Source organism: Saprolegnia parasitica (genome assembly GCF_000151545.1).
Source record: "Saprolegnia parasitica CBS 223.65 unplaced genomic scaffold supercont2.14, whole genome shotgun sequence".
Lineage (NCBI taxonomy): Eukaryota > Oomycota > Saprolegniomycetes > Saprolegniales > Saprolegniaceae > Saprolegnia > Saprolegnia parasitica.
In genome coordinates, this window is record NW_012156408.1 from 130777 (window position 1) to 157029 (window position 26253).

Consider the following 26253-nt stretch of genomic DNA (forward strand, 5'->3'; position numbering starts at 1 on the left):
GAGAAGGGCGCCGTCGTTGAAGTGGAGCAACGGGCGTTGGCTTGGTCCGGATAATGCACTGCGCACAGCCTGCCAGCTGAGAGTCGTCCGGATACAAGAATCGAATCCAACGGGCTCGTGGCACAAAATGGCCTTATGGTGTCATTCACCAACAAGCCATGGAAGTGACGGACGACGTCAAGAAGGCGCAGCAGCGCATTGCCGACAAGAAGTACTACGCTGCGAACAAGGACAAGATTGCGGCCAAGAAGAAGGCGTATCGCGCTGCCAACGCAGAAAAAGTGCGTGCCCAACAGAAGGCGTACAAGGCTGCCAACGCAGAAAAAGGCCGGGCCCGACAGAAGGCGTACACTGCTGCGAACAAGGCCAAGATTGCGGCCAAGGACAAGAAGTTCAAGACTGCCAACAAGGAAGCGATTGCGGTCCAGAAGAAGGCGTACTACGAGAAGAACCGCGCGCAATTGTTGGTGAAGAAGAAGGAATACCACCAAAAGAACCAGGACATCCGCCATGCCAAGGACAAGTCGTGGCGCAAGGCGAATTTGGCCTACCAACATGCATACAACCGAGCTCGGTACCATGTCCTTGCGATCAAACCGAGCGGTTTTCTCATGGTTTTTCCTATTTAGTTACGCGCGAAAGAAGGCGATTGCGGCCGGCGAGATTCCGCCGCCGCTGCCCAAAATCGCCGACTTCCGAGCTCAACACGACGCCTCTAGCAGCGTCGCTCCGGCTGCGTCGACGGATGCGGCTCCAGACGACCTCCTTGACGAAGACGACGACGACGTCCCCCATCCCTTGGCTGCGACTACCAAGAAGGTTGTCATGGTCAGCTTCACGGACGAGCATCCGTTCAACATGCGCAAGCGCGGGCCCGAGCCGTGCTGCGACGAGTGCGCGCTCTTTCAGCCGAATGCGCTGACCTCGGCCACCAACACGGTGCTCTTGGCGGGCACGTACATGTGTACGTTCTGCCGCGACTGGACCTACTACCGTCTCCACCGCAAGCACAAGCGCACCCGCGCCGACGCGCGCCTCGACGCTCTTACTGCTTGAGCTTGGATCTCTTTGTATTTTGCATAATGAAGTGTGTTAAAATATGTCTTCCTTCTCTTCCCAGGCAAGTTGTTTCTGTGCCTTCTACACGTTCATCGGCACGTAGATACTTCAAAGGCTTGCAGTAGTTCATCATACCAGGTCCTTGGCATCACTACCTGCACTGGTAAGGACAGTGCAGGTACAGACAAAGGCTCTCAAGACCTCTACTTGCTACGACTGCAAGATGGTGTCCTTGCCTGGATCTGAATGGCAACCTTATCCGGATACCATACGTGGCAGCACGCGAGCCGTTTCAGGACCACGTCGGCCTCACAGCGTCGAAACGGGCATGTCGAGTGGTCAAGCGAGTCTCGCCGTCGGTGCGATTGGCCTTATGCTGCTAGCGGGCAGCCTCGGTAAGTTGCATGCGCTTGCTGCATGACATCAAGCCTCGTCGCCAGTGTGCCTAGCCGCCCCGGCCATGAGCCTCGTCCCGACTGCGGTCGTCGTGCCACTGGGCATCGTGGGTGCGACAACCGTGGGGCCGATTGCGTATTACCTCTGGATCGGGTACCAAGAGGCGAGTGCATTTGCGACAGAGACGTCGCCGCTTCTCGGGTGCGCGTCTTAGCATTATCTTGCAGACTTGAACATGGCGCAGCTCACGCTTGACGGACGCCATGGGCCGCAACGTGGCGCGCCGCCTGCGCGCATGCTTGTACGTTGGTCGCTTTTTTTCTGCGTGGGTACGCCCAACAACTAATCGGAACCTGCTTGTATGCATCTATTGTCTTGTGCTAGGGAGACCGCATGTGGCAATTTGCGACCCCACTTCTCTTTATGGAGATTTACAAGGACACGCTGCTTCCAAGTGCTCTTTTTTCCCTTGTATGAAAGCTACTCGTCCATCAGGACGAGGACGCAACGACGTTCTAGGTTGTCTACGTGGTGGGTCTGGTGGCGCTCCCACGCATCGGTCGCTGGCTCGATGCGACCAACCGCCTGTCTGTGCTCGCGCGCTCCATTGCCATCGAAAACACTTGCGTCGTCCTCAGCACCACGTCCCTCGCGTCTCTTCTGCTAGTCTCGTCGCCGTACGTTCGGACTGCCGAGGCCTGAGGCGATGGTTTGGCGTGTACTAGGGCTGCCGCCCATATCCTCTTGGCACTCACGATGCTCGCGGGGGCCATCGGGCAAGTCTTCAACGACGCCCAAGCCCTTGCGATCGAGAAGGACTGGGTCGTCGTTGTGGCCGCCGCAACGCAGACGCCGCTCGCCTCGTGGAACACGACTCTGCGCCGCATCGACCTCACGTGCGCACTGCTGGCGCCGGCAGTCTTTGGCATCCTTCTCGACAGTAGCAGCGCCGACTCTGCGACACGCGCTGCCGTCGGCGCGGCCGCTGTCGGTACCTGGAACCTCCTTGCCGCGCCGTTGGAGTACGCCATGGTGCGCGATGTCTACGCGTGGGTGCCAACGCTCTCTGCGTCGACGCTCAAGGTGACGGCGGCGCCTGCGAGCGAGACGCTCGTCGCGCAGTGGGCTGCGTATACCAAGCACCCAACGTGTCTTCTCAGCGTCTCCTTTTGCGCGCTCTACATGACCGTGCTCTGTGGCAGCGGCCTCAACATCGCCTACCTGCAGTGGCGCGGACTTCCCGTCTCTCTCCTCGGTACGAGGCCTCTGTGTACATGCGTGTTCTCACAAAGGGGGCAGGCGCGAGCGCTGGCCTCGGCGCGCTCGCTGGCTTGGTCGGCACGCTCGTCTTTCCAGCGCTCGAGCGGTCGTGGGGCGCCGCGGTCGTCGTGCTGGTTAGCATCTGGCTCTTCTGGCTCACGCTGCTACCGGTGGGCGTCTCGTACATTGCATTTGGAGAGACACGGACGACCGATATCGTCATGGTCGTCGCCGTCACCGTCTCGCGCGCGTGGCTCTGGATGACCGACCTCGCCGAGACGCAGCTCATGCAGGAGCGCGTTCACGAGTCGATGCGCGGCGCCATCAATGCGATGCAGACGGCCACGTCCAAGATCTTTTACATTGCGATCTTATTGCTTAGCGTTCTGTGCTCGGACCCGGCGGCGTTCGAGACGCTCGCGTTCGTCTCGCTCGGCGCCGTCGGCAGCGCTGCGCTTGGCATGAGCATCTGGTTTGCCGCCCACGGGCGCTCGGCCGCCACAGCTAGTACCTAACCTTACATACATACGCAGTATATACGTACACGCGCCTCGAGCCTCGATGGGCGCGACCATGCCGACGCGCAATCAGTTGACGCGAGGAAGTCCAGAGGAACGTGCTGGCGCTGAATGTGCAATCAGATGGCGCGTTCTGATTGGTCGGATCTGCTATCCCGAAATCTCAAACTCAAGCTCAGTTTCCAATTTAAAGCATGACGCGCGTGCTCCTCATCGACAACTACGACTCGTTCACGTACAACCTCTTCCAGTACATGGCCGAGCTCGGCGCGGACGTGACCGTCATCCGCAACGACCACACGACCGCGGCCCTGCTCTTGGCCGAGTACACGCGGGCGCCGACCTTTGACCGGATCCTCATCTCGCCCGGGCCCGGCTTCCCAAAGGACGCGGGTATCTCGTGCGACGTGATCCGGACCTTCCAGGGCATCGTGCCCATCGCTGGCGTCTGCCTCGGTACGCTTGCGTCTCTCCTCTGCATCGAACGAACGGCTTCGGATAGGGCTCCAGTGCATGTTTGAGGTCTATGGCGGCACGGTCGGCCACGCCGGCGAGATCATCCACGGCAAACAGTCGGATATGGAAAACGACGGAAAAGGCCTCTTCAAGAACGTCCCGTCACCCTTCAAGGCCATCCGCTACCACTCGCTCGTAGGGCCTTTAGCTGAAATTGAGAGCGGATTCTCATGCGACGGCCTAGGTCGGTCTGCCCAGCACGCTGCCCGACGAGCTCCAAGTGACGGCCACGATCGCGGGCAAGGACATGATCATGGGCGTCCGGCACAAAACGTACGCTGTCGAAGGCGTCCAGTTTCATCCTGAAAGCATCCTCACGCCGGACGGCAAGACGATGATTCAGAATTTTCTGACCATGGTCTAAGCAGCAATAAGACGCAATCAGATAATATCTATTCCTCGACTATCAGATGTACCAATAATGATCACATACCAGATACCAGATACCAGAGAGATTCTAGATACAACAAAAGCGATCTCAAGGTCGTAACGAGGGCTGAAACCGAGTGTAACTGGTAATACAAAGAATGGCGCCCGAGCCCGTGGCCAAGAAGAGCCTCTTCCGCAACAAGGCGGCGGCCCCACCGTCGAGTACGTGGCATCGGATTGTCTTTGGCTCACGGTCGTTTTAGACGTCATTGTCGTGGACGGCATACCGCTGAGTCGGGACCTCGTGGAAGACCCGAGCTTGAGCGACGCGCCACCCGAAGCCGAGAACGCTTTCATCGACGCTGAAGCCGTAGGCGTCCACTCGAATCCCGTCCTTGCCTACGACCTATTAGATGTTTCGGAAATACGACATTGATCGGTCCGGTGGCATCGACCTCGACGAGTTCAAGCTGCTGTTAGTGGACCTCCAGATCGACATTCCGCCGCCAAAAATCCAAGTGTACTTTAGAAAGTGCGATTTGGCGCAGAAAGGTCCCTTCTGCAATATTGAAATTGGTCGAATGGGCCCGCGTAGGCTTCATCACCTTTGATGAATTTCGCCTCGCGATGTTTACGTGCGACCCGACGAATCCGACACGGACCAACGGCTTTTGCCCAAGCAAAGTGCTGAACCCGAAAGACCTCTTTGCAATTTTTGACACGGACGACTCGGGTGAAATCGGTCGCAGCGAGTTTTCTGGTACGCACTTGTTCGATCCTTATTGAGTTTCGATCTTGTATTTGTCTAGCAATTCTGCGCTTTCTCAAAATCAAAATGGCGCTGGACCGACAAGAGACCGTGTTTAGCCAGTTTGAGAATGTCCGTGCCGACGCTTGGCTTCGCACTCACGCCACGCCGTAGCCTGTGACCGAAGGCCTGACGTACCTTGCGTTTCGGTCGCTTTGGCTTACGGTACGTGGTGCACCCGACTTGGTGATGGAAAATATTGTCGTATAGCTTGTGGACGTGCGCAAAGAGCTCCACAACCGCAACATTGCGTACAACAAACTCCTCTCGCGCGCCAAGCTGGCCAAGAAGCTCGAGTCGGTTCTCGACAAGGAAGACGCGCAGGAGCAGTATACGATGCTGGAAGCCCAGTGGAACTTCAATTGGGAAACAATCAAGTCGGCTCGTTTCGCGATTCGCATCTCATGTCTCATGCTTCCTGTTGTGCTAGAGAGCGCCGGGAAAAGCTACTCGCTAACGCCAAACGCTATGCCGATGTACGTTGGCAGAACACACAGGCAACCAGGCAAGTATGGGAACCTGTAGTACGTTCTGGGGGAGACCCTCGACGCTGCAGGGCAGGTCTACGTCTTCGGCAAAGGCTCGTTCAACCGCTTTGACGGAGCCGTACGCATTCATTTGCTCGTCAAGTTGCTCTTCTTATGCTGCGATAGCCGGCGGAGCGTGACTTTGTCGAGTGCCCGTACTTTTCGCAGCTCTTGGCCCTCTGGACAAGCCGCGTCCGGGGGGCAGAAGCCTTTGCACCAAAAGCACCAACGAGCCCCGAGAAGAAGTTGGGCGGCTGGGACTCGCCCAAGAAGAGACCGCCGATGATCAAGACCGAGCGCATCGCACGCGACCCGACGCAAACGCAGCAGCTCGCGTTCCACAACCGTGTGGTGCGTCGTCTCAGAATGTACGGGGTTGAGCTCGAGGGGTAGGTGGCCATCAATACCGCGTGGCTCTGGGCACGCCGCGTCAAGCAGGTAGCCGCGCAAGGTATCATCCTGTAGAGGGAGGCAATGGAATTGTAGGTCTCGTGCGGGGCGTCGGTGGCCTATGCCTTAACGGACGCCGGCGAGCTCTATTGCTGGGGGGGTACCCGCCGCACGTGGGACTATGTCTACAGCCCCGAGCACTCGGCGGGTATATACTACGGAACAAACCTTAACCACCACGAGTGGAGTAGATCCGTCGCATCAGGTGCCGGGAGCAGCCGCGTCACGACCTTTCACGGCGCGCACCGAGATGCTCAAGCTCAGTGCGCCCAATCAACTCCTTGCCGACGAGCACGAGCACTTGAAGAATTACGTGCGCAGCATGTTTCGAGAGAATGCTCCGCCCGAGGTGCCCGTCGAGTCGGACGAAGCCGAGCTACAGCGGTGCAACCCGTGCTCGCAGATGCCATTTTAGCGATCAACTGCCTTTGTAGGCTTCTTGTGCTGATCGACTACTTTGAGCTGTACCCACCCGCCTTGCGCGCCGAAGTGAACCTTGCCAAGGCGCGGGAGCTCATGGAGTTTGACTTGCGCGCTGATGTCGTCACCAATGCACTGCGGGTAGCCTCACTGTGTCTGGAAACGTGGCGTGAGCATCGTGGTGGTAGCTGCGCGCGCTGCAGTCGAGCCAAACCGGGAAAGCCACCAACGCCACAAAGCTTAGCAAGTGTTTAATGCTCGAGCTCGAGTGCATGGGCGAACCGTTCCAGCGACAAATGAAGAAGCTCGACCAGCAGCTCCTGCGGGCGCTGCACAACTACCAAGACGCCACCATCTCCTCGTAGCAGCCCTGACGCACATCCATCGCTCACGAATATTGAGCTAGGGTTCTCAAGAAGGGCGCTGCGCTCTGGCAGCACATGCGGCAACTGGTGACGGCCATTGACGAGACCGAGACGTCGGCGTTCCAAGCCAAGCAAGATCTATGGGAGCAAAAGCGAAGTGAAGTCGGGCGGCTTCGGCGCAAGCAGGCGCGCAGCGGGCTAGAAGGTGCTACGTTGGGCGTACGTATCTGAATGACTTTGAGTAGATTAAAGATGGCCTTTAGGCGGTTCCCGACCATGAAAAAACCCTCCAAATGAGTGGTGTGACGGCGCGAGGGCCACGTCAAAAGACATTTCTGGGGCACCAAGCGCTCCAGCAAGTGTCGGTGGGCGCTAAACACGCACTGGCTGTGCACCAGTCGGGGTACCACGTGTCCCTAAAGCTTTGCAATAAGATCTCATCCCTAGGCAACTGTACGGGTGGGGGTTCGGGACTTACGGGCGTCTCGGGTCTAGCTCCCACGACGACACGACGACCCCAAAACCTCTTGCTCATCTGCGGGAGATGCGGTTCCGGTCCGTCGCGTGTGGGTACTCGCACAGTCTCGCGCTGCGCCACGACGGACAGGTTGTCCTACCTCCGCACGCCAGCTCACGTGGGGCTAGGTGTTCGTATGGGGCTCCGGTGCCACCGGCAAGCTCGGGCTCGCGCCGCCTTCAAAAGAACCAGCCATCGCCCGACCGCACACGACGCCCGTGGGCCACCGGCATGCAAATACGACCGAGCCTGTGCGGGTCTCGTCGCTGGAGGACTGTTTTACGATTCTGCCATTGCCACTGGCACTTCCCTCCAAGGTGTTATCCTGCATTTTTGATTGTGGTACTCAACCATGGTATTATACAGGTGCGCAAGATTGCCTGTGGTCCATCACACTCGGCAGTGATCTCAACCAACGGCGAGCTCTACGTCTGGGGCAGCGGCGACGGCGGTCGGCTCGGCTTGGGCGACGGTCGATTCACCGGTTCCCTCTCTTTTCCACGGTATCATTGAAATGTTTTGACGATTGGGCGTAGACACAGACAACGAACTGCGAGGGGGCCACCTCGGCATTGTATCGGTGCCAACCAAAGTTGCGGCTCTGCTCGAACACCACATTATCGACGTGAGCTGCGGTACGGCGCATACGGCGGTTGTGAGCGCCATTCAGAGCAACGGGGCTCTGAGCTCTGGCGGTAGACAGTTCTTGATCGTTCTGCTTTCATATCGATCCACACTAGGCCGCGTCTTTGTTGCAGGGAGTGCGCATGCGCTCGGCGACTTTTGCCCCGCGTTCGTGACGCCGACCGGTCTCGCATCCGTGCAAGTCACCGCGCTCGCGTAACGAGACGGCTCTGCTGGCTACGATAAAAGCTCACGTTCCGATACAGGTGCGGGAACGCCCACACGGCTGCCGTCTCGATTGACGGCGAGCTTTTCACGTGGGGCAACAATGTCGGGGGCTGCACCGGCCATGACAGCAGCCACCGGTTCATTGGGACGCCGTCGCGCGTGCCATGCATTTATCAATCGCCGAGTAACATGGCGCGACACCCGTCCTACGCCATTGTCGCACTCCAGAGCAGCGTCGCGACCGGCTATGGCGTACGGTGCTCTTTGGACATTCGTAAAAACCCTAGTCCTAACCTACCCTAGGCACACCTCGCCCTCGACGGCGTCACCGACGGCGCCTTGGAAAGCAATTGTTGCCAGACCTTCCGCGAGATGTGTCCGTTCTGGCAGGTACATTCTCACGTCAAGTCTACCGAATCGGCAAATACAACACGGACGCAGGTCGACCTCGGTGTCATGTGCCGCATCACCTCGGTGCGGCTCTGGAACCGACCAGGGGCCACCGGCGACCAGTTGTTCCCGTGCATTGTGTGCATCGGCCAAGAGCCGTTCGAGGCTGAAGCGGGAAAGCACGCGCTACACGAAGCCAAGGCCCATAGCGTCTTTACCAAGTTTAAGCTCGAGACAGCGGCCAATCCGCTCGTATGGCACCCGCCAGACAACACGATTGGTACGCGGCCCATAGAATAGAGTCGCGTTTTACCGAGTGGGCAGGGCGCTACGTGCGTGTGCAAATCGACGGCGCTTCGATCCTCAGCCTCGCCCAGGTCGAGGTCTTTGGCACCGAAGAGTGGGTGTACCAAGGCCCGCGCGTGCACAGTGTAGCGTCTGGCGACGACATTCTCGTGGTCATCTGCCGTCCCACGTATGCCCAGAGGTACTGCACACAGTGGATGGTGGAGACGCGAACATGCTTGGATGTATCATAGCGATATTGACAAGGCCTATCTCCGTGCACTCTCTGCCGACAGCCGCTTTCAGAGCGTTTTGGACGAATTTCCGACGTTTGATACGAGCAAGATGGCGCTGGACGACCTCCGCCGCGCGGCGAGAGACTGCCCGCTCTGCACCGTCCAGCGCGTCTGTCCGCTGTGTCTTTTGTGCAAGGAGCTCGAATCCCACGAACACGATTTGGCCGCAGGTTCGCCATCCACCACACATTGCTTCCGTCTAATCCGGTGGAGTAGACTACCGCGCGACCATGTCGCTCGACGAGATTGGCACCTTCTTGCTGTCGCTGCGCCCGCCCAAGCCCCTCGCGCCACTCGCCGTAGCTACCATCTATCGACCCGTCGATGATTCACTTTGCCCTTTTCGCGTAGGTCGACGAAGAGAACCGGTTGGCGCGGATCTATGTGGACGACGAGAAGCCCGAGTCGGCCCTGCACAAGGCCGAAGGGCGCGTCCTCGCCGCCATGAGCAAAGGTAGCCACGTAGCGAGAGAAGAGGCCAACTGAGATCGTAGTCGTGCGAGGCGGGCCTAAGTCGCCGTCGTTTTTGAGAAAGGCCATGGTGTCCATGGCCACGTCGCGGCTTGCGTTCGCAAAGCGCAAGGTCCCCGAGATGCACGTTCAAATCGTTCGGCCGCACACGACGTCGGTACTCGGGAGAGGCGGGCTGTAGCGAAGACAGGCGGCGCGACAGTACTCGGCGCTCTCAGTGTTCCCTTCTCAGAAATACACTGTACGCTGCTTCAGACGCGTGATGGAAGAAAGGCTGGTGCATAGCCAGGCAGTGGGAGGATGTCGTGGCTATGGCCTCGGCGCCTCGCAGGCGTGAGTTCGCGTCTGGCGCCAGTATGGCTCGGAAATTGTTTCATAAATTAGCTAATTAAGGGTCTAGAAGGCGTATTCTTGGGCGGGCACGGCTGGCATCGTACTCCGCATGAGGTTGCTCGTCTCGATCGTCTTCTTCCAAAGCGCTTCCATGGACTCGGCAAAGACGTCCTTGCTTGGCACGTCGCCGTTCATGTCCTTCCCGAACGGCGCCGTCTTTCGTCGGCCGCGCGACGACTCGATCTCGATCTCCATCATGTTGAGCTCCATGCACTGGCGCTCGACGTAGTAGCCAATCATGGCGGCCGTCGCTTGGAGCTCGCGGAGGATCTTGGGCGCCGGCGTCGCCGCCAGCGGCTTGTGGCCCGCCAAGTCGAGACTGCCAATGATCTCGCGCCGGTGCTGGCGGCCGGTCACGACGATCGGCACCGAGAGGTACGAGAGGCCGTTCTGCTCGATCGTGAGCGGGTGGGCGCGGAAGCGCGCGTCCTGGGTCGTGTCCAGCACGACCAATGGCGTCGACTGCGTGTAGCTGCAAGGCGCCTCTTCGCGCAGCGTTTGCTGCTCGATCTCAAAGACCGAGCTAAAGCCGCTGCAGGCGAGGTTGAAGACGTAGTGCTCGCCAATGAGGTGGATGCCGCCCATGGACGCCCACGGTACGAGCGCCAGCGACTGCGTCACAAAGGTCGAGAGCTTGGCGTCGTTGTCAAAGTGGGCGATATGGCGCTCAAAATCGAGGTCCTTGACGAGCGCGAGGCGCGACGCTTCGTCCGTGGGCAGTGGCGCCTTGGGGTACGGGTTGGCCCAGTTGAAGTCGAGGTCGTCCGAAATCGACTCGGTGATGCGCGTCGAGTAGCGGTCCAAGTCGTCGTTGCTGTTGTCGTACTTGCCGCTGACGCGGAGGCCGCCGTCTTCGAGGAACGAGTCGACCTTGCTCTGGCCGCGCGACCGGGTCGCGACGCGGTCGCTGTCCGAGAGCTCGCCCTCTTCGGGAATGCGGTAGCTGAACGTCGTGTGGCTGTCGGCTTTGCATTGCGACGTGGTTGGTGAGACGTACGACGACGTCGCGTGGGTCGTACCGCTGTGTCGGTGCTTGGCTTCGGCGTCCGCGCGCGCCGCGACGAGGCACGCCCAGCACACGCGCTTCTTCCAGCCCACCTTGCACGAGCACTCGCGGCAGACGCTTCGGTCGCAGCCCTGGCAGTTGTAGCGCCAATGGAACGGGTCGAACGAGCGCATGCACGTCGTGCACGCCTTGAACTTGAGCTTCATCGTACTACTCGCGGCCATGCTGGCAAATTGAGTTGTGGGCGCAGCGACCGCGCAGCCGCAGACATACGCTTCGCTGTGACCGTATCCTTGCGCCCACCTGTCCCACCCGGATATGCAGTGTAGAGTGTCGAAAGAGCAATGAGAGTGAGGAGAGTGCAATGAGAGTGCCTCCAGAAACAAGTGCGTTCAATGGTGTATTAGCATCGTTGCGGCGTCAAGTCGCTTACCGATCGTGTCGCCGTCGCCCGCAAGGGAGCAGCCCGCATCTCCTCGCTCCCGATGGGCGCCGACCGCTCTCTTTCATTCGACGAGTTGATTTTATTTTACTATTTTATTTTATTTTGATGTCGAACGAAGGGAAAGGCCATACTAGGAAGCTGTACATTTTGGAGATGGCGCGAGTGGAGCGGCGTCATTGACTGCAAGATGGATCCATTACACGCCAGTAGCCGCACGCAACTCCATCTACTGTACAGTACGTGGAGCTCGGTCGCACCTCTGGTTGGCCGTAGTGCCTTCAATGGCTCTCGTTGTCGTCCACATGCTGGGAGGAAAATGAATGACTCGTGTGTCAAAATGCAACCAAGTCCTTTGTCCGGCTGACCACCGAGTGCAGGAGCGAGGACGGTACTAACGATTCCGTGGACGGCAGGACGGTCGCATTGACGACGGTAGAAGGAATTTTCGCTCGCAGAGCCTGTTGCTGGCGAAGTCGCCCGTCTAACTTTCCTCCAGATTATTTCCTCCCGCCTTGAAGGCCGCTTGAAGATACTACGTACTCGTCTCGATCGTCATACCGCGTTTTCACGGTATTTCGTTCGTTCATATACGTACGATGCTAGAATGGGTATATACAAGCTCGCGTGCGTGAGGGCACAATCGACGATCGTGGCGTCACGCGCGGCGGTCGACCGAGTAGCTTTCTATGCAATCGAATAAACATCGCCGCGTCCGGCGTACTTGGATAGTACAGTGTACCTACCCCTCGTCCTGATATGCTGCGCTCTTGAGGAGAGTGAGCATTATGAGAGCGCATCCTTCGATTCCTCGGCCCTCTCCGCCTCTCGGCTTTTCTGTGACAGGAGAGCCAGCATCAGACAGTGTAATTTGCACTGCACTACACTCCCGACTTTACCATGGCGTACAATGCGCGCAGTCCTTGACGCCGACATCCGGCCCGCGCCATGGGACACGGTAGCAGCTTGCGGCTTGATATCAGGTCCGGTCGCCTCCAAAGGGTACGTAGAAGCAGGCATGTAGATACTGGTGAAGTCGACCGAGTAGTTGGATGCCACCTGACGTGCGTCGCGACAAGGCGCTGACGCCCACGCTGGCCAAAGACGCGGTCCGATACAAAAACGCAGCGTCAACGACCGAGACTGGAGCTCCATTAGTCGTGGCTGTCTTGCGGCGTTGGTCGCAGATGGCCGTCGTTCGTTCTTCGGAACGTCCCAGCAGCGTCACCGCATGGGCTTCAACATTCGAGACAACCTCACCAATTTCAAATTTCAGGCGGCAGAAGCGACCACATTTGGTTTGACTCGCCGACAGGTGCCTGCGCGTCGAACGACCGCATCACCACTGGCGTGTGGCGACTGGAACAATAGACAATCTCTGTTTTCTTCCTAATCCCACATTTCTATAATCGCATGCGAGTGATTCGCAATGAATGAGCGATGGCGTCGACACGGACAATGGACTGGATAGATCCACGACACGCGGGTGTCCAATCGCAAGACCTGGGGCATCGTACTCTTGATCTTGAATGCTCCGAGGGCGGTATCCGAAGCATTGTACACTTGGATTCGCCGAGGGCGAGTATCCGATCGCAGCATTCACTCCGTACCGGTAGAAAAAGTGTATGTTACCAAGTGGACGAATAACCGAAAGGAGGTCTACCAACTCGCTCAGGCTGCCAATGGATGGATGCTGCGTGACAGGGCTGTCGGGCGATTGCGTGCGATGGGTACCGGGTCAACCCGCGGTGGGTGATAGCGTGGCTATGTTCCCGCGCTATCTTGAAACCTATTACAACAAAAGACTAACATTTTGTCAACTCGAATCTTGTGTGGGACACCGTAGACGATGCAGGTGTAACCGTCAACGGGCGGAGATTGCAGTGCACGGCTCACATACATCGATTGCATGTTTGTGCACAAGCTGCGGTCGTGGATGTGCATCGCCTCCAGGTATTGTTACCTTGGTGCCGATGCTGCGCAAGACATGTCATAAAACCTGCAGCTATTAGAAGACTGTCTGGCTGGCTGATCCGGCGTGCTAAAGAAGTACTTGAGTACCTGATGAGTCTCCGACCACCAAACTTTTCGCGCCAACGAGCGCTTCGATAGTGCATCGTTCCTCGTCTTTACGCCTTTGTGCTTTCTTTTGTCTTCAAATGGCTCGTTGAGAGGCCGATCTCGACCGGATGTCAGTCCAAGGATCGTAGACACGCAGTCACTTGCCCATCAAGGGGTCCGCAACGCGTGAGGCCCCTGACGCGCACGGTTTGTCTTGGGTCTGGGCTCGCGAGCCATGCCCAGCCACTGCAAGTTTGCCTCGCTGGAGAGAGACTCGTTGGACGTCAGAAGCATCTTTATTTACTTGCTCATGTACAGCCAGCACGGGTGCCAGACATGGATGGTGGTGTTGGCTCTGCACTCCAAGAACCTTTGTGAAAGGCCTCATTGACCTCAAGTCCGACCTTCGTGGCGGAACGCAATCCAACTGCCTACTGCCTGGGAGACGAGGATGGCCTGTGTCATGTGCTAAAGAAGGGTAGGCAGAAGAAGGGGCGCCCTGCTCTATCTCTTCTGCCAGAGCAGCGCGACGTGAAGCTCGTTCAAACGCATGCTTGGGGCAACACACCTTCTGGACAACATGATCATGGCTTTGGCAACAGCTCGCTACGATGGCTTCTTCTTCGTGTATCCTGCCTGGTTATCTTGGAGTGTTTTAGTATCAGCAGTGTGATTATCGTCTTGGTTTCCTCCGACAGCAAAGTGGCGAGAGATTGCAAAAGGTTCGTGCAAGGGTATTTGGGGTTCGAGACAGAGTTTTGTCTTCTACAAGAATCTGTTTTCATACAGAGTCTTCTGGAAACAGTGTATCAAACACTGGCAAAAGGCAACATGGTACACTGTACCTGGCAGCCGAGCCACTGTTTGTTTGAACAGCGGAACATGACGCCACCAAGTACAGTGCAACTGACGCAGACCACCATTGGCCACGTTAACTTGTGCGAGGACTCGAGTTTTGATCGCACGCCTAGCAAACTGTTGCAAGAATACAAAAGCACTGCTCGTTGCCAAACGCCGGCGACTCCTGCAACTCGGTTGACGTCATCAAAGCCGTTTAAAGTGTTTAAGTGCAAAGCGAGGCAGGCAGAAGAGCCATGGCTAGCGCGGGTGCAGGAGGAGGGTGGCACTTCGAGGCACGGGTGTGCAGCCGCGTGGGATGCAAAGGGAGCTCGTGTAAATCACTCCAATGGTAGCTTCAAGGATGCAACGCGAGCATCTCAACCGAGTGTCTCGGTGCTGCAGTGACTTCATCGATCGTCTCCATCCAATTTCTGAAGTCTTCGTACACTGTATTCGTTTCTGACAACGTGTCTTTGCCGCTGGGTGAGCTCGCTGGGTATCGCTGCCGCGCATGCGTCTGTGCTAATAACGCGGCTGCGTAGGCGCAGTGTTGCTGTGTAGTCTACAGAGTCACCAATGTGTTTTGATACCGTAAGTACAACCGCGCACGGGCAACTGCTCTTGGTTGTCCTGTGACCTTTCTGCCAATGCACTGCATTTCATCCATACAGTGTATGTAGGCTGGCGCCGATTGCAAACTCAGACAGCTGCGAGGCCGGTAGTACCGCGTCTAACGAAACACGCGTCCATCTTGCTGAAAATTGGAGGTAAGGGGTACGTATTATAACCATATTTGTCCTTGCGCGATGGCTGATGTAATAGCGAGGCGCTCCAGTAAAGCTCAAGTGATCGCAAAACCAGAGAGGAGAATACCGAGGTGGTAGCGTACGAGATACGTAGCAAGAGGTCGAAAGGGCGATATCTCTCGGAGAGATGACGATGCATTCACCGTTCGCTGGCAACTACCCGGCCACTTCTCGTTCCAGGCGGGAACTACCATCTTAACGTTCGGGTGATGAGCTCGCTCACTTGTCCACACTCCACTGTTTCTCGGCGATGCATTAACGTGCGTAAACACATCAACACTCCGACGAGGACTCCTAGGAATCGCCACCAGCTACGGCCACTGGTTTTCAGCCACCTCGCTCTGTGTGCTGCCACGTCATATTTCGTGTAACGGCTGTTTGACACGGTGTTTTTCACGCCATTCAACACGTTGTGTTTTTATTCTTCATACATTCTATCTGTGAGATTATAAAACACACACGCATGTTTCCCACCAAGCGATCTAAGATTGGGCTAAGACCACTGGGCTAAGCGTGCAGTCTCGACGATCCAACGACGAGATGGGCCTTCGAGCTAAGCTCTCGGGCTGCGATGGTAGAGGTAGTAGACAGCTTGATGTGGACGGTATGATGCAGAGAGGTCAGCATGTATTTCTGCTGATTGTCTGCAGCGCTGCGCCCATCCAAAGGTCCGCAATCGATGGTGAAGTCGGCCTGCTGATATGTAGGTCTGGTGATGCGCCAGGCGGCACATCGCGTGCATGAGTCGAAAGAAGGTGCTTGAGAGTCTTCTGATATCTCTGGCTGTACGAACCGGTGGTGCCCGCGTTGGTGCCCACCGACGCATGGGCGTCACCAATTCGAACCTTAAATTTAAAAAAATCGCAGGCATCAAATGGTTGACGCATCGCGTGCAGCAGGCCAGCGCGTCGCTCGCTAGTACGTCCTTGGCTCGGTGCTATCTCCTACCTGCGCGGATAAGGACGCAAACTGGCGGAATAAAAATATGGGATATTAAATAAATTGGTACAGCGGCGTGTCTACCGGGACGCAATGATGTCGTGGACGTAGTTGGACGTGCGCATGGACTGCGTCAAGAGCGCTTCCATCGTCTCGACAAGCGACCCGTCCGTCTCGATCTTGGCCGGCGCCGTCTGTCGCCGCGGCCGGAGGCTGTTCTCGCTGTCCGAGAGCCGCGTCGTCTTGCACGTGTTTTGCACAAAGCCGCTCGCGAGCGCGGCCAGCGCCGTGAGCTCGGACTGGAGCTTGGCGGGCACGGGCGTCGGAAGCACGTCACGCCCAAAGAGCTCCATCGTGCCGATGACGTGGCGGCCCAGCAGCATCGGGATGCTCAGGACGCCGCGCGCGTGGAGCTCGGTGGCCACGGGGTGCGCTCGGAAGCGCAGGTCGAGCGCCGAGTCGGCCACGACGAGAGCGTCGCCCGAGACGACGACGTACGACGCCAAAGCTTCGAGGCGGGGCACACGCTGCATGACCATGCCGGACGATGCGATCGGGATCGCGTGCGTGCCGTCGACGAGGTAGATGGCGGCCATGGTGGCGTCCGTGGCTGCCATCGCTTTCTCGAGGAGGATCACGAAGGTCGTGTCTTGCTGCAGCGCCGTCAAGTGCTCAGGCACGCGGAGCGTCTCGACGACCGCGATGCGGGCCGACTCGTCCGCAGGCTGTGGCGCCTTGGGGTACGGATGCACCCAATCAAAGTCGAGTGTGTCCGTGTCGATGATCGGGCCGCGCGGCGCCGGCGCGCGCAGTTGAAGGCCGCCCGAGCTAAGAAAGGCCACGACATCGCGGGGCTGCTCGGGCGCCTTGAGGAGACTCGGGTTGGCGCAGCGGAGGCAGGTACGACGCTCGGCGCGGGGCACGTCCTTGACGCCAACGAGCGCGCGCGAGCAGTTGCGGCAGACCACGTCGAGGCAGCACGGGCACGTGTACCGCGTTCGCTGGAAGAGCGTAAAGGTCTGCATGCAGAGCCCGCAGGCCGGCGACGACGACGACGACATCATGGGTTTGAGGCAAGTTGGCAAATGCAATCCTGTGAAAATGCTGTTTTTTCGAACCAAGAGCCGGAGACGATCCCCAAACAACGTGCGATACCACGCCAAGCAGATGGCGCGCGGCTGGATCTGCGAGCAAACTTCGCAGATCCCGGCTTGGGTTCGAAGTGCACAGGCACTCTCGGGCATACAGCAGCAGGAAGCAGGAAGCATGCAGTGTAATCGACGACACCCTCAAGCCCGCGTCTGCACACACGCGCCGCCATGAGACGGCTGTACTGCGACGACGCGTGCAGCTGAGACCCGCCACAACCGAGGAGGCGCTCGCGCGTTGCCATGCAACTTGCCACCGCAGCACGTCAGGTGCATGTGAAGGTGTACGTACTCAAGAGCTAGACAGGAAGATGGGAGCTGGCGCCATGTTCGATCGACTTCACGTAAAGCCCGTTGGCGCGTAGCATCTGCAGATAGAGCGGAGTGTGCTGCCTGGGACACGTGGCACGCACGCGGCCCGGCAAGACCATGCACCCAGGGGAAGCACCAAAGTGCAAAAATATATGCCAACAATACACTGTAATAGGGCAAGACACTGTACTGGCTCCATCGACGCACGCAACGCGGTCGAAGGTTCTGGCAACGCGCGAGTGCTGCGACCGTGGCCAACACTGGCGCCGCAGACCACATGGGCGTCGGTATGTAGGTAGTACGTTGCGCCAGGGATTTGTGATGCCAATACGCGAATCGTTGCTCGAGCCGTTGCGAGCCGTTGCGAGCCCGCCGATGTTGGCTCTCGAAGCATCTTTGATCTCCGAAGCCTTCGTTGCGTCGAGGCGCTGTTGATGTCGATCGTTTGCTCCATGGTTGCACGGACTCTTGAAGCACGAAAGAAGAACGACCAACGTGAAGGCTGGTGTTGGTGCCTCCAGTGAACGCACGTGCCATCGGCTGTATGTCGGCGCCAATTATCTAAAAGTCTGTCTCGCACAACGGACGACCACGTGGCGGCCTGGACGACCTTGGCCTTCTCAATGGCTTGCCATCGTCGCGATGCCCACCGGACGTTCGAAGCTACCTCGTCAGCCAGTGTGCCCCACCGTTCTGCTCGACTCTCATAACATCCGCTTGCTGCAGGTCCTCGTCGGCTGAGTAAGCGCGTGATTCCAGCCTACTGCGTTGACACCGCTCTGCCATCCCGCAGTCAACATCTCTTGGACGTCGATGCAGTCGGCTTTCACATGGCGATTGTCCTGCGGCAACCAGCAGCACTGTTTTGCCTACCGGGTCGAACACAACGCCACACGCACGTTGACCTCATCGCGTGGATTGTCCGCAAGCGTGGTAGACAGCAAACGAGCAAATATAGACTCCAGGACGACTCTGCGTTCACTGCGCTTCGGTTGAATGCATCGGCATAAGCCCTTTGGATCGCTTTGAATCCAAGCTCGTGTCGCGAGGGATTCTGCTTCAGCGCCATTGACACGAAGCTATCCATTGGCGAATGCTCGCACCGAGGAGACGACGCGTTGTGCTCCTCCAGCGCTTGTTGCCGCATTGCACAAAGCATCCTAGCACCATCTCACCGCCACCTTGTAGCAATCTCTCGGCCACGTTGCCGCATCGCGCGACGCCTACTATATTGTACCGCATCTTCTTGGCATCACACTACATACTCGCACCGCCGAGACGCCAGCGCCTTCCACCAGCCGCGTCATATCTTTGTGCGCCACCTCGCGTCGGCTGCTATCTGCTCGCACTGCCATGTGATCACTGCGCAACGATCGCTTCCATCCACGCCGGTGCGCGACTGGGCCATCGTCGCTCGGCAGTCCTCTCGCCTCGCTTCTCACTTCTCTCGCACGTTCTTCGACCTGCTACCTGCTCGCGCTTCCTGCTACCTGCTCGCATCGTTGCTACCTGCTCACATCGTTGCTACGTGGTGATGCCACTAGCGCGCATCGACGGCGGCCGCTCCATCCGCCATGCACCGGAACAAGGCCATTGGCCGAAACAATCCGGATACTGTGCTCTTTATCCGGATGCGACCCCACGCCGTTGGCGCGGTATACAAACGCCCATATAAACTTTGGGTGGCGTCAAGCACTGGACGCGGGGGCCGTGATTTTGAGGCCAATCGCTTGCGCGTAAATCTCACGCAGTGGATTTCACTTCCAAACACTTAGAAGGAAAAGAACAACATGGGCAAGCGCACGAAGAAGGTTGGCATCTGCGGTAAGTACGGCGTGCGCTACGGCTCGTCGCTCCGCAAGGTCGTCAAGAAGATCGAGGTCTCGCAGCACGCCAAGTACAACTGCGTCTTCTGCGGCAAGGACAACGTCAAGCGCGCCTGCACGGGCATCTGGAAGTGCAAGTCGTGCCACAAGGTCGTCGCCGGCGGCGCCTACCTCCTCAACACGCCGTCGGCCGCCACGGTCCGCTCGACGCTGGCCCGCCTCCGCAAGGCCCGCGAAGCCAACATTGAGTAAGCGCGCGACCTCTCAGTTGACAACTAGCTCCTACCAGTCCGCGCGCCCCAGCAGCCACCGCCCTTGACGAGTGCGCCATGCTGCGAAGGCACGTGTGCCGGCTTTTAAGTGTAACGAGAACCCAACCCATATCTCGACGGCGCTCTCACGCGCCTTGGTCTGCAGCCGCATAAGCAGCGCGTGCGGCAGCAACGCAGTGGTGGCAGCGAGCAGGGTAGCTACCAGCCGCATCAATACAGAGCGACTTGGACTTGCAGAGCAGGCGAGCATCATGCTGTCGCGAGCTGGCCGACTCGACGGTCGAAGCACGCGCATCATCCACTCGCGCGTAATACTGATCAGGTGTTATGGGTCCGCACAAGGTCGTTGGAAGCCGCTTCAGAACGTAGGTAGGTATTCAGAGTCAGTCATACCAAACGACTTGGCCGCCGACGCTAGCTACAGGGCAAAAGGCAGGCTCGCCCTGCCTACCGTGCCAGTAGTTTGTTGTGCGGCTTCCTAGCGCTGCCGACCACCGTCGCGGACCACGGCAAATCTCAAGCATACTACTACGTTCTTATTACCGTCTATGTTAAGTCTATCGTTGAGTTGCGCCATCCTCGTCCTCGAGCGACTCGATCGCGAAGCGCAACATGTACACCCAGTGCTTCATCTCGGCCTCGGACATGACGCCAAACGTGAACGTCCGCGGCGGCTGCACCTCACTGCTGCTCGACGGGCTCGTCGAGTTGCGCGACCACTCGCGCACGTCAATGTGGAAGCTGGCGTACTTGCCGCCGTCGCCTTCCGTGACGCGCGCGCCCGCGAGCTCGATCGTCGTGTACCGGCCGCTCAGGTTCGGCTCGCTCTGGAGGAGGAGGCGGTTGGTGTGCAGGAGCGCCATGCGCTTCTTCCACTCGGTCGCGCCAAGATGCAGCGCCCGGAGCCGGCTCGACGTCTTCTTGACCTGGACGAGGCCCGCGTGCAGCCGCATGTTGCTGCCGCGACCGTCGAGGACGACCGTGGCCTCGGACTGCGATCGCGAGTGCGCCTGGACTTTCTCAAAGTACTGGTGCCGCACGAGCTTGTGCTGCGCCTCGCGGTACTCGACCAGCTTGAGGTGGAGCTTATCGAGCTGCGGACTCAGGAGCAGACTCCGGAGCACGTCGGCCATGAAGCCGTGGCAGAATTCGTACTTGGCGGTGTGCGATCGGTTGGACGACGGCGAGAGGCCGCCGATGAAGACGTCGACGGGCCGCAGCATCGCGAGCCGCTCGAGCTCGTCGACGTCGCGCACGAAGGCGTCGTCCTTGATGGGGTAGATCGCGCGCAGCGTTCGCAGGTCAAAGTCTTGGCCGATGATGCTCGCCGTCTGCGCCAGCATGAGATTTTTTCTTTCCCTCGAGAGAGTCGACTGCGTACCTTGAGAAGGAGACACTGCGGCACCGTGAGCTGGTCCAAAAGGGTCGTGAGCACGGCTTTGATGGTGCGGGGCGGCGTGAGCGCCAGCCGGTACTTGAGCGGCAGCGTCGTTGCATTCTCTTTCGCCGACGACGACGATGAAAAGACTTTGGAGAGCATGAGCTTGCGCGGCTTCTTGTCGCTGCTGCCACCGACGCTGGACGCACTCACGCTACGCTCCATGCTGGGTCGGCGCGTGCGCGTGAGCGCATAGCAGCTCCGGCAGTGCCGCACGTGTTGGTCGGTGCCGCTGCCCTGCAGCTTTCTACATCCATCCATCCATGTGTGCCAGCCCGCATGGACAGAAGAGTCAAGTACTTGTAGCATGCCTTGGGGGTGCACCGGGCGCAGAAGACAAAGCCGCAGTGCTTGCAGCGGAACTTGTCCTTGTGGGCCCCCAGCGCGTCGTGGCACTCGAAGCACCGATCCGCATCCTTCTTCTCGCCATACGCGACCTGCGCAATCGGCGAGCACGACGCGTCGTTGGCCTGGATCTGCAGCGACTTGTGCGCTTGCATCTCTTTGAGAATCTCGTGTAGAAACAGCGGGTTGCCTTGCGCGCGGCCGACGAGGAGCGTCGCGAGCTCCGGGTCGAGGGTCTGGATCGACAAGATGTGCTTGGCCAGCGACTCGGTCTGCGCCGGCGACATGCGCTCGAGGACGCACGTTGTCGTGGACGGCAGTGCTTTAAGCGCCCTACCCACCCGACGATAACGTCTACTTGCCAGACATGGAGACACAACGTACCGGAGCTGCTGGCGAAAGGCACCGCTGGCCGTGCGCTGCGTCACGGCGAGGCTCGGCGGCCGTGAGATCGCGACAACCACGCAGTTGGTAAAGTACTTCGCGAGCGCAATCGAGAGAATCCACGACCGTTCGTCCATGTACATGGCGTTGTCCAAGCAGAGCACGAGGCCCCGTCGCCGCGAGATCGCATGCAGCGCCGTGAGGAGGAGGCAGCCGGCCATATCGAGCGCCACTGGCTCCCACGCGCTCTCTTCGTCTTCACACAGTGTCAACGTCGTCTCGGGCGACGAGACGTCGTTTGTAAAGAGCGTCGAAAAGAAGCTCGGCAAGTCCACGTGGCCTTTCTTGGCCGTCTCGTGGTTGTTTTCGGTCTCGTCGTCGTCGTCGTCGTCGCTGTTGTTGTTGCTACAGCTCTCGACCGGTACAGGAAAGGCCACATCCAAGACTGCGTTGAGTTCGTGGAGGTGCCGCAGTAGCGTTCGATTGGGGGCCATGCCCTCGGCGACGACATGGGCAATAAATGTCTGCATGTCGGTCTCGGGCGGAAGGCACTTGGTGAGAATGTCGGCGAAGACCGCGTACGGCTTGTCGGCGAGGAACGGCGACGCAGTCGCAAAGACAACGACGACGTTGGCTTCGGGCGGGAGCAGCGAGAGGGTCGAGCGCACGAGCCGCGACTTGCCGAGGCCAATGTCGCCCTCCACCAGAAGCGCACCGGCGACCGCTACCGGGCTCAGCTGGCCAATCTTGGCCAGTAGCTGGGCTTGGATCGCCATCGCAGACGGGCTCTCGGGAATCGACGGCCGAATGTCGTCGGCGAGCCGACTGAGCCGCCGCTGCGCGTACTGCAGCTGGCACTTGTACATGTCTTGCATCACGTGGAGCGGCGTGACGGCGGCCGAGGCGTGCACGGGTCGGCGCGCCGCGACGATGTGCGACATGAGGGACATGCGCATGTACGGTCGGTGGATCGGGATGCGGTCGTGCTTGCCCTTGACGAAGATCTCGGGCGCCTTCTCAAAGTGCAAGACGTCTTCGGCACACGCGCGGGTTTTGTCGTCTGTGATGACGCTCGAGTCGCCGTGCTCGAGCTTGACCTTTTGCATGAGCCGCGCCGCCAAGTTCACAATGTCGCCGAGGACGGTATACTCGCGTCGGTTCCCGTGGTGGCCGGCGAGCCCGCAAAACGCCGTGCCCGACGTAATACCGACCGAGGCTAGCGACGAGAATCGTATCAATATATCGTATCACGTGGCCGCACAGACCTTTGAGGCCGAGGGGCGCCAAGGCCGCGCGGATCGCCAGGGCGGCGAGGATGCCCCGCACCGCGTCGTTCTCATGGCTCACGGGCGGGAGGCCAAACACGGCGATGACGGTGCTACATATGTTGGAATGGCGTTTGAGATGCAGCGGAGGCAAACGATTGTCGTCGTTCGTACCTGCCCTTGTCGTCGACGAGGAACTTGTTGACGGTGCCTTCGTAGCTAAAGATACAGCGCTGGACGGCCGCAAACGCCGTGTGCAGCGCGTGCACGCTCGCCGTGTCGTGCATCTGGGACAAGTCGGCTTCCCTACATAGATATATATGCCTTGGTCAGCATTTCAATCCACTCGAGTACGAGCACGTACTGGAAGCCGAGGTTGATAAAGAGCACCGTCACCTCGCGGAGCTCGGACGCCCACGTCTCTTCGTCGGCGACGATGTAGGGCCACACCGCGCGCGAGACGTACTGGCGCATGTGCAGCTGGAGCTGGACGTCGTCGCGCGTGATGGACGTGCGCCGGCTGCACACTTTGACGGGATGCACGACGGATTGCACCTTGCAAAAGCCGTCGGGGAGGTCGCGGCCTGTAAAGTTGGGGGCGACCATGGCCCAGCACTCGGGCGACACGATGACGTCGCCAGCGAGCGCGTGGTGCTCGGCGGTGAACGCTTGCACGAGCGCGGGCCCGACGCCGACGTACTCCATGCGCGGCGTCGCGCCGTCCGACTCGCCGCCGAGGTGCACGACGGTCGCGCGACCGACGCCGATGCCAATCTTGATGCTGAGCTCAACGTCGGGCGCGAGCTTGGCCTGATGCAGTTTCTCCTGGATGCCGAGTGCGCACTGGATGCAGCGCCGCACGAGGCTTTCGATCGTGTCTTCTTTGTTTTCAGGCCATAGCACGATGAGCGCATCGCCGGCAAACTTGAAGACGTCGCCGCCTACAATTGCGTAAGCGATGCTGCCCTTCTTCGTAGTACGTACCTGCGCCAGTGATGAAGCGCACGAGCTGCTGAAAGTACGCGTTGAGGTGCTTGCTCAAGGACTCGGCGCCGACGGGGCCGCCCCGCACGGCAAGCGACTCGGTCATGGCCGTGAAGCCGGCGACGTCGGCGAACATGGAGACGACCTTGAGCGAGTGCGTCGCCGGGACGGGCAGCCTCTCGTCGCGCGTCTCGAGGTACCTGCGCACGATGGCCGGGAGGTACGCTGCCACGCGGTTGTTGAGGCTCATGGCGCAAATTGGACTCTAATTTTACCGGGCGTTACCGCGCATTTTAAATAATAGTAATAAAAAAGCTCGAAGCGCGATGATGCTGCCGAGATCTTGCGGGTCAGCGGCCAGTGGGACCTTGCTGGCGCCACCCTGGCTCCGGAGGCTACTCGTCCGACAGCTGCTGCGGCTTGCGCCTGAAGCAGGCAGAACGACGGCACTGATAGAGCCATCGAAGCCAATCAAGCAGCAAAAATACGACGTTCGGCCTAGCAATCCTGACGTTCGCTCGCCGTAGCTACATGAGCTCACCAAGCTCCGAGCCAGAGCTGGCTCGTCGAGCGATTCGAAGCCGTCGGCTGCGAAAGCTGGATTGGAGCAGGAGCTGCACTCGAGCTACTCGAGCTACGAAAGGCGGCCGGTGGGCGGGATCCCGAGAGAGGTGTGAGGCCATCGCCTGGAGCCAAAGGATCGAAGGACCTCTCGACGAAGACACGCAGGAGGTCGCCAGTGCAGCGCTCTCGTCGGTTCAGGCGCCGCCAAAAAAGGCCATATGCATTGCGATCGGCTCGGATCGTAACACGCCGGATGCTGATGTTATAACAAAATGCAGCCGAGCAGCTTCGTCTGGTTCGCGAACGCGTTCGACGCAAACCGGATATTCTAACACGTTGGGCCATGAGTGCGTGCTGCGACGACGGCGGCGACCACCACGAGCACGCGCGTGGCCACGTCGAGGGCTATGACATCGAGGGCGACGACCCGACGCTTTCGGCGTGCTGCCTCAAGGACAAGCAGGAGCAGGCGTACGTCGCGCGCGTCATGACCGTCCTCCGCCGCGAAGACGTGACCATGCAGCGCCTCGAGCAGCGCCACTTGTCCCTGGACAATGCACTTCCGCGGGCCGCGCCCGCCGTCGCCTTGACGTCGATCGACGATGACGACGACCTTGACAGTGACGACGACGAGTACGCCTACTTGATGGACGACGAAAGCATCGTCGGCGGCTTGGAGCACCAGCGCCGCGCGGCGCTGCTCGCCAAGGCGGCTCTGCGCGAGCAAGGGCTCGGCATCGTCTGGGGTGACACCGAGTTCAAGGCGTATGTGCGCAACGTCCTAGCACGCGACACGCAGGCGCTGGTCACGGCAAAGCACTTGCGACCGATCGTCGTCGCCCGTTCCGACGTCGCGACGCAGCCGCTCGTGGCCGCGGCGCTTCTTCAGGGCGCCGAGCGCTTCCTTGGCACGTGCTTCTTTGGCGTCTCGGCCAACGCAGACGAAGCCTTTCGCCGGCTCTGCCCTCGGGTCGCGACGGGCCCGATGCTACTCGCGCTCTCGAGCAGCGGCGAGTACATTGCCCATCGGTCGCTCGCCATCTTTGACGAAGATGACTGGTACACCTTCTACCGACGTCAACCAACGAGCACACACTATCTGCGTAGGGACCGCACGCTGCTGCCGTGGCTCGAGAAATGCAACGTTCTGCGCACCGACTTTGTCGCACCGACGAGCGCCAAGCCGACGCCGCCAACAAAGACATCGACCAACGAAAACGACGACGACGAGAACGACGACGACGGGCCGACGGGCTACGATTGCGGCCACGACGGCTGCCGACTCAAGTTTGGCTACTACCACGAACACGTCGGCACCTCCAAGGAGACGAAGCAAGCGATGGCGGCGTGGCGTCAGTAATATAGAGTAAGAGCGTAGTGGTTGTTCTTGATGCAGCGGGGATGTCGCCTCGGGTAGAGCTGCAACTTGACGTGCGAGATGTGTGAGTAACAGCGAAGCACTTCAAGCGACCGACTGAACCCACAACTTGGCACTTGGCAAAGCACCACATGGAGTACCGTGGCAGGCGCCTGCGTGACGGTCAGTGCGGTGCCACAGGACTGAATGTCCTGTCGTCACGGGTGCTTGCAGACGCCAACGTCTGCGGCAAAGAAGCTTCGTCCTAGGATGGTCAGGAAGACGAGAGTGGCACGGCGTCTATTTACTGTACTGTGCACGGTCAGAGCAGGATGAGCGGTGATTGCATATCTTCAATCCATCCGACTCGGC

The 26253-nt window shown here is 59.2% G+C and overlaps 9 protein-coding genes across 9 annotated transcripts; 6 read left to right on the top strand and 3 right to left on the bottom strand.

Annotated features, from left to right (window-relative positions):
- Positions 1 to 158: 158 nt before the first annotated feature.
- Positions 159 to 1056, top strand: SPRG_19784 (hypothetical protein; the record flags this gene model as incomplete). The annotated part of the gene is made up of 2 exons (XM_012343647.1): positions 159 to 574; positions 630 to 1056. The coding sequence occupies 2 exons, from the start codon at positions 159 to 161 to the stop codon at positions 1054 to 1056; spliced, it is 843 nt and encodes a 280-aa protein (XP_012199037.1).
- A 331-nt stretch (positions 1057 to 1387) lies between these two features.
- SPRG_19785 (hypothetical protein) lies at positions 1388 to 3230 on the top strand (the record flags this gene model as incomplete). Its single annotated transcript, XM_012343648.1, has 7 exons — positions 1388 to 1454; positions 1509 to 1656; positions 1700 to 1784; positions 1840 to 1926; positions 1975 to 2132; positions 2181 to 2710; positions 2755 to 3230. 7 exons carry the CDS (start codon positions 1388 to 1390, stop codon positions 3228 to 3230), a joined length of 1551 nt encoding a protein of 516 aa, XP_012199038.1.
- Positions 3231 to 3417: 187 nt separating this feature from the next.
- SPRG_05000 (hypothetical protein) lies at positions 3418 to 4153 on the top strand. The gene is made up of 3 exons (XM_012343513.1): positions 3418 to 3689; positions 3736 to 3884; positions 3934 to 4153. Exons 1-3 carry the CDS (start codon positions 3428 to 3430, stop codon positions 4111 to 4113), a joined length of 591 nt encoding a protein of 196 aa, XP_012198903.1. The 5' UTR covers positions 3418 to 3427; the 3' UTR covers positions 4114 to 4153.
- Positions 4154 to 4276: 123 nt separating this feature from the next.
- SPRG_19786 (hypothetical protein) lies at positions 4277 to 9680 on the top strand (the record flags this gene model as incomplete). The annotated part of the gene is made up of 30 exons (XM_012343649.1): positions 4277 to 4340; positions 4382 to 4488; positions 4532 to 4670; positions 4714 to 4878; positions 4928 to 4998; positions 5041 to 5091; positions 5137 to 5303; positions 5357 to 5402; positions 5452 to 5532; positions 5580 to 5804; positions 5847 to 5891; positions 5940 to 6051; positions 6095 to 6287; positions 6338 to 6464; positions 6512 to 6684; positions 6730 to 6907; positions 6952 to 7091; positions 7136 to 7295; positions 7334 to 7522; positions 7572 to 7689; positions 7742 to 7900; positions 7946 to 8045; positions 8096 to 8309; positions 8361 to 8447; positions 8499 to 8727; positions 8772 to 8934; positions 8987 to 9198; positions 9245 to 9327; positions 9380 to 9482; positions 9523 to 9680. 30 exons carry the CDS (start codon positions 4277 to 4279, stop codon positions 9678 to 9680), a joined length of 4059 nt encoding a protein of 1352 aa, XP_012199039.1.
- Positions 9681 to 9895: 215 nt separating this feature from the next.
- Positions 9896 to 11122, bottom strand: SPRG_19787 (hypothetical protein; the record flags this gene model as incomplete). Its single annotated transcript, XM_012343650.1, has 1 exon — positions 9896 to 11122. One exon carries the CDS (start codon positions 11120 to 11122, stop codon positions 9896 to 9898), a length of 1227 nt encoding a protein of 408 aa, XP_012199040.1.
- A 4944-nt stretch (positions 11123 to 16066) lies between these two features.
- On the bottom strand, positions 16067 to 17050 carry SPRG_19788 (hypothetical protein; the record flags this gene model as incomplete). Its single annotated transcript, XM_012343651.1, has 1 exon — positions 16067 to 17050. The coding sequence occupies one exon, from the start codon at positions 17048 to 17050 to the stop codon at positions 16067 to 16069; it is 984 nt and encodes a 327-aa protein (XP_012199041.1).
- A 2186-nt stretch (positions 17051 to 19236) lies between these two features.
- On the top strand, positions 19237 to 19632 carry SPRG_19789 (60S ribosomal protein L43; the record flags this gene model as incomplete). The annotated part of the gene is made up of 2 exons (XM_012343652.1): positions 19237 to 19520; positions 19596 to 19632. 2 exons carry the CDS (start codon positions 19237 to 19239, stop codon positions 19630 to 19632), a joined length of 321 nt encoding a protein of 106 aa, XP_012199042.1.
- A 469-nt stretch (positions 19633 to 20101) lies between these two features.
- Positions 20102 to 24210, bottom strand: SPRG_19790 (hypothetical protein; the record flags this gene model as incomplete). Its single annotated transcript, XM_012343653.1, has 8 exons — positions 20102 to 20875; positions 20926 to 21229; positions 21283 to 21660; positions 21712 to 22927; positions 22977 to 23089; positions 23151 to 23282; positions 23341 to 23917; positions 23961 to 24210. 8 exons carry the CDS (start codon positions 24208 to 24210, stop codon positions 20102 to 20104), a joined length of 3744 nt encoding a protein of 1247 aa, XP_012199043.1.
- A 657-nt stretch (positions 24211 to 24867) lies between these two features.
- On the top strand, positions 24868 to 25884 carry SPRG_19791 (hypothetical protein; the record flags this gene model as incomplete). Its single annotated transcript, XM_012343654.1, has 2 exons — positions 24868 to 25583; positions 25632 to 25884. 2 exons carry the CDS (start codon positions 24868 to 24870, stop codon positions 25882 to 25884), a joined length of 969 nt encoding a protein of 322 aa, XP_012199044.1.
- Positions 25885 to 26253: the final 369 nt, after the last annotated feature.

Bases quoted from the DNA above. Each gene is read 5' to 3' on its own strand.
- SPRG_05000 (XM_012343513.1), top strand. From the start codon at position 3,428: ATGACGCGCGTGCTCCTCATCGACAACTACGACTCGTTCACGTACAAC. The intron at 3,690-3,735 runs GTACGCTTGCGT...GGCTTCGGATAG, and splicing joins CATCGCTGGCGTCTGCCTCG to GGCTCCAGTGCATGTTTGAG. The intron at 3,885-3,933 runs GTAGGGCCTTTA...GCGACGGCCTAG, and splicing joins CCATCCGCTACCACTCGCTC to GTCGGTCTGCCCAGCACGCT.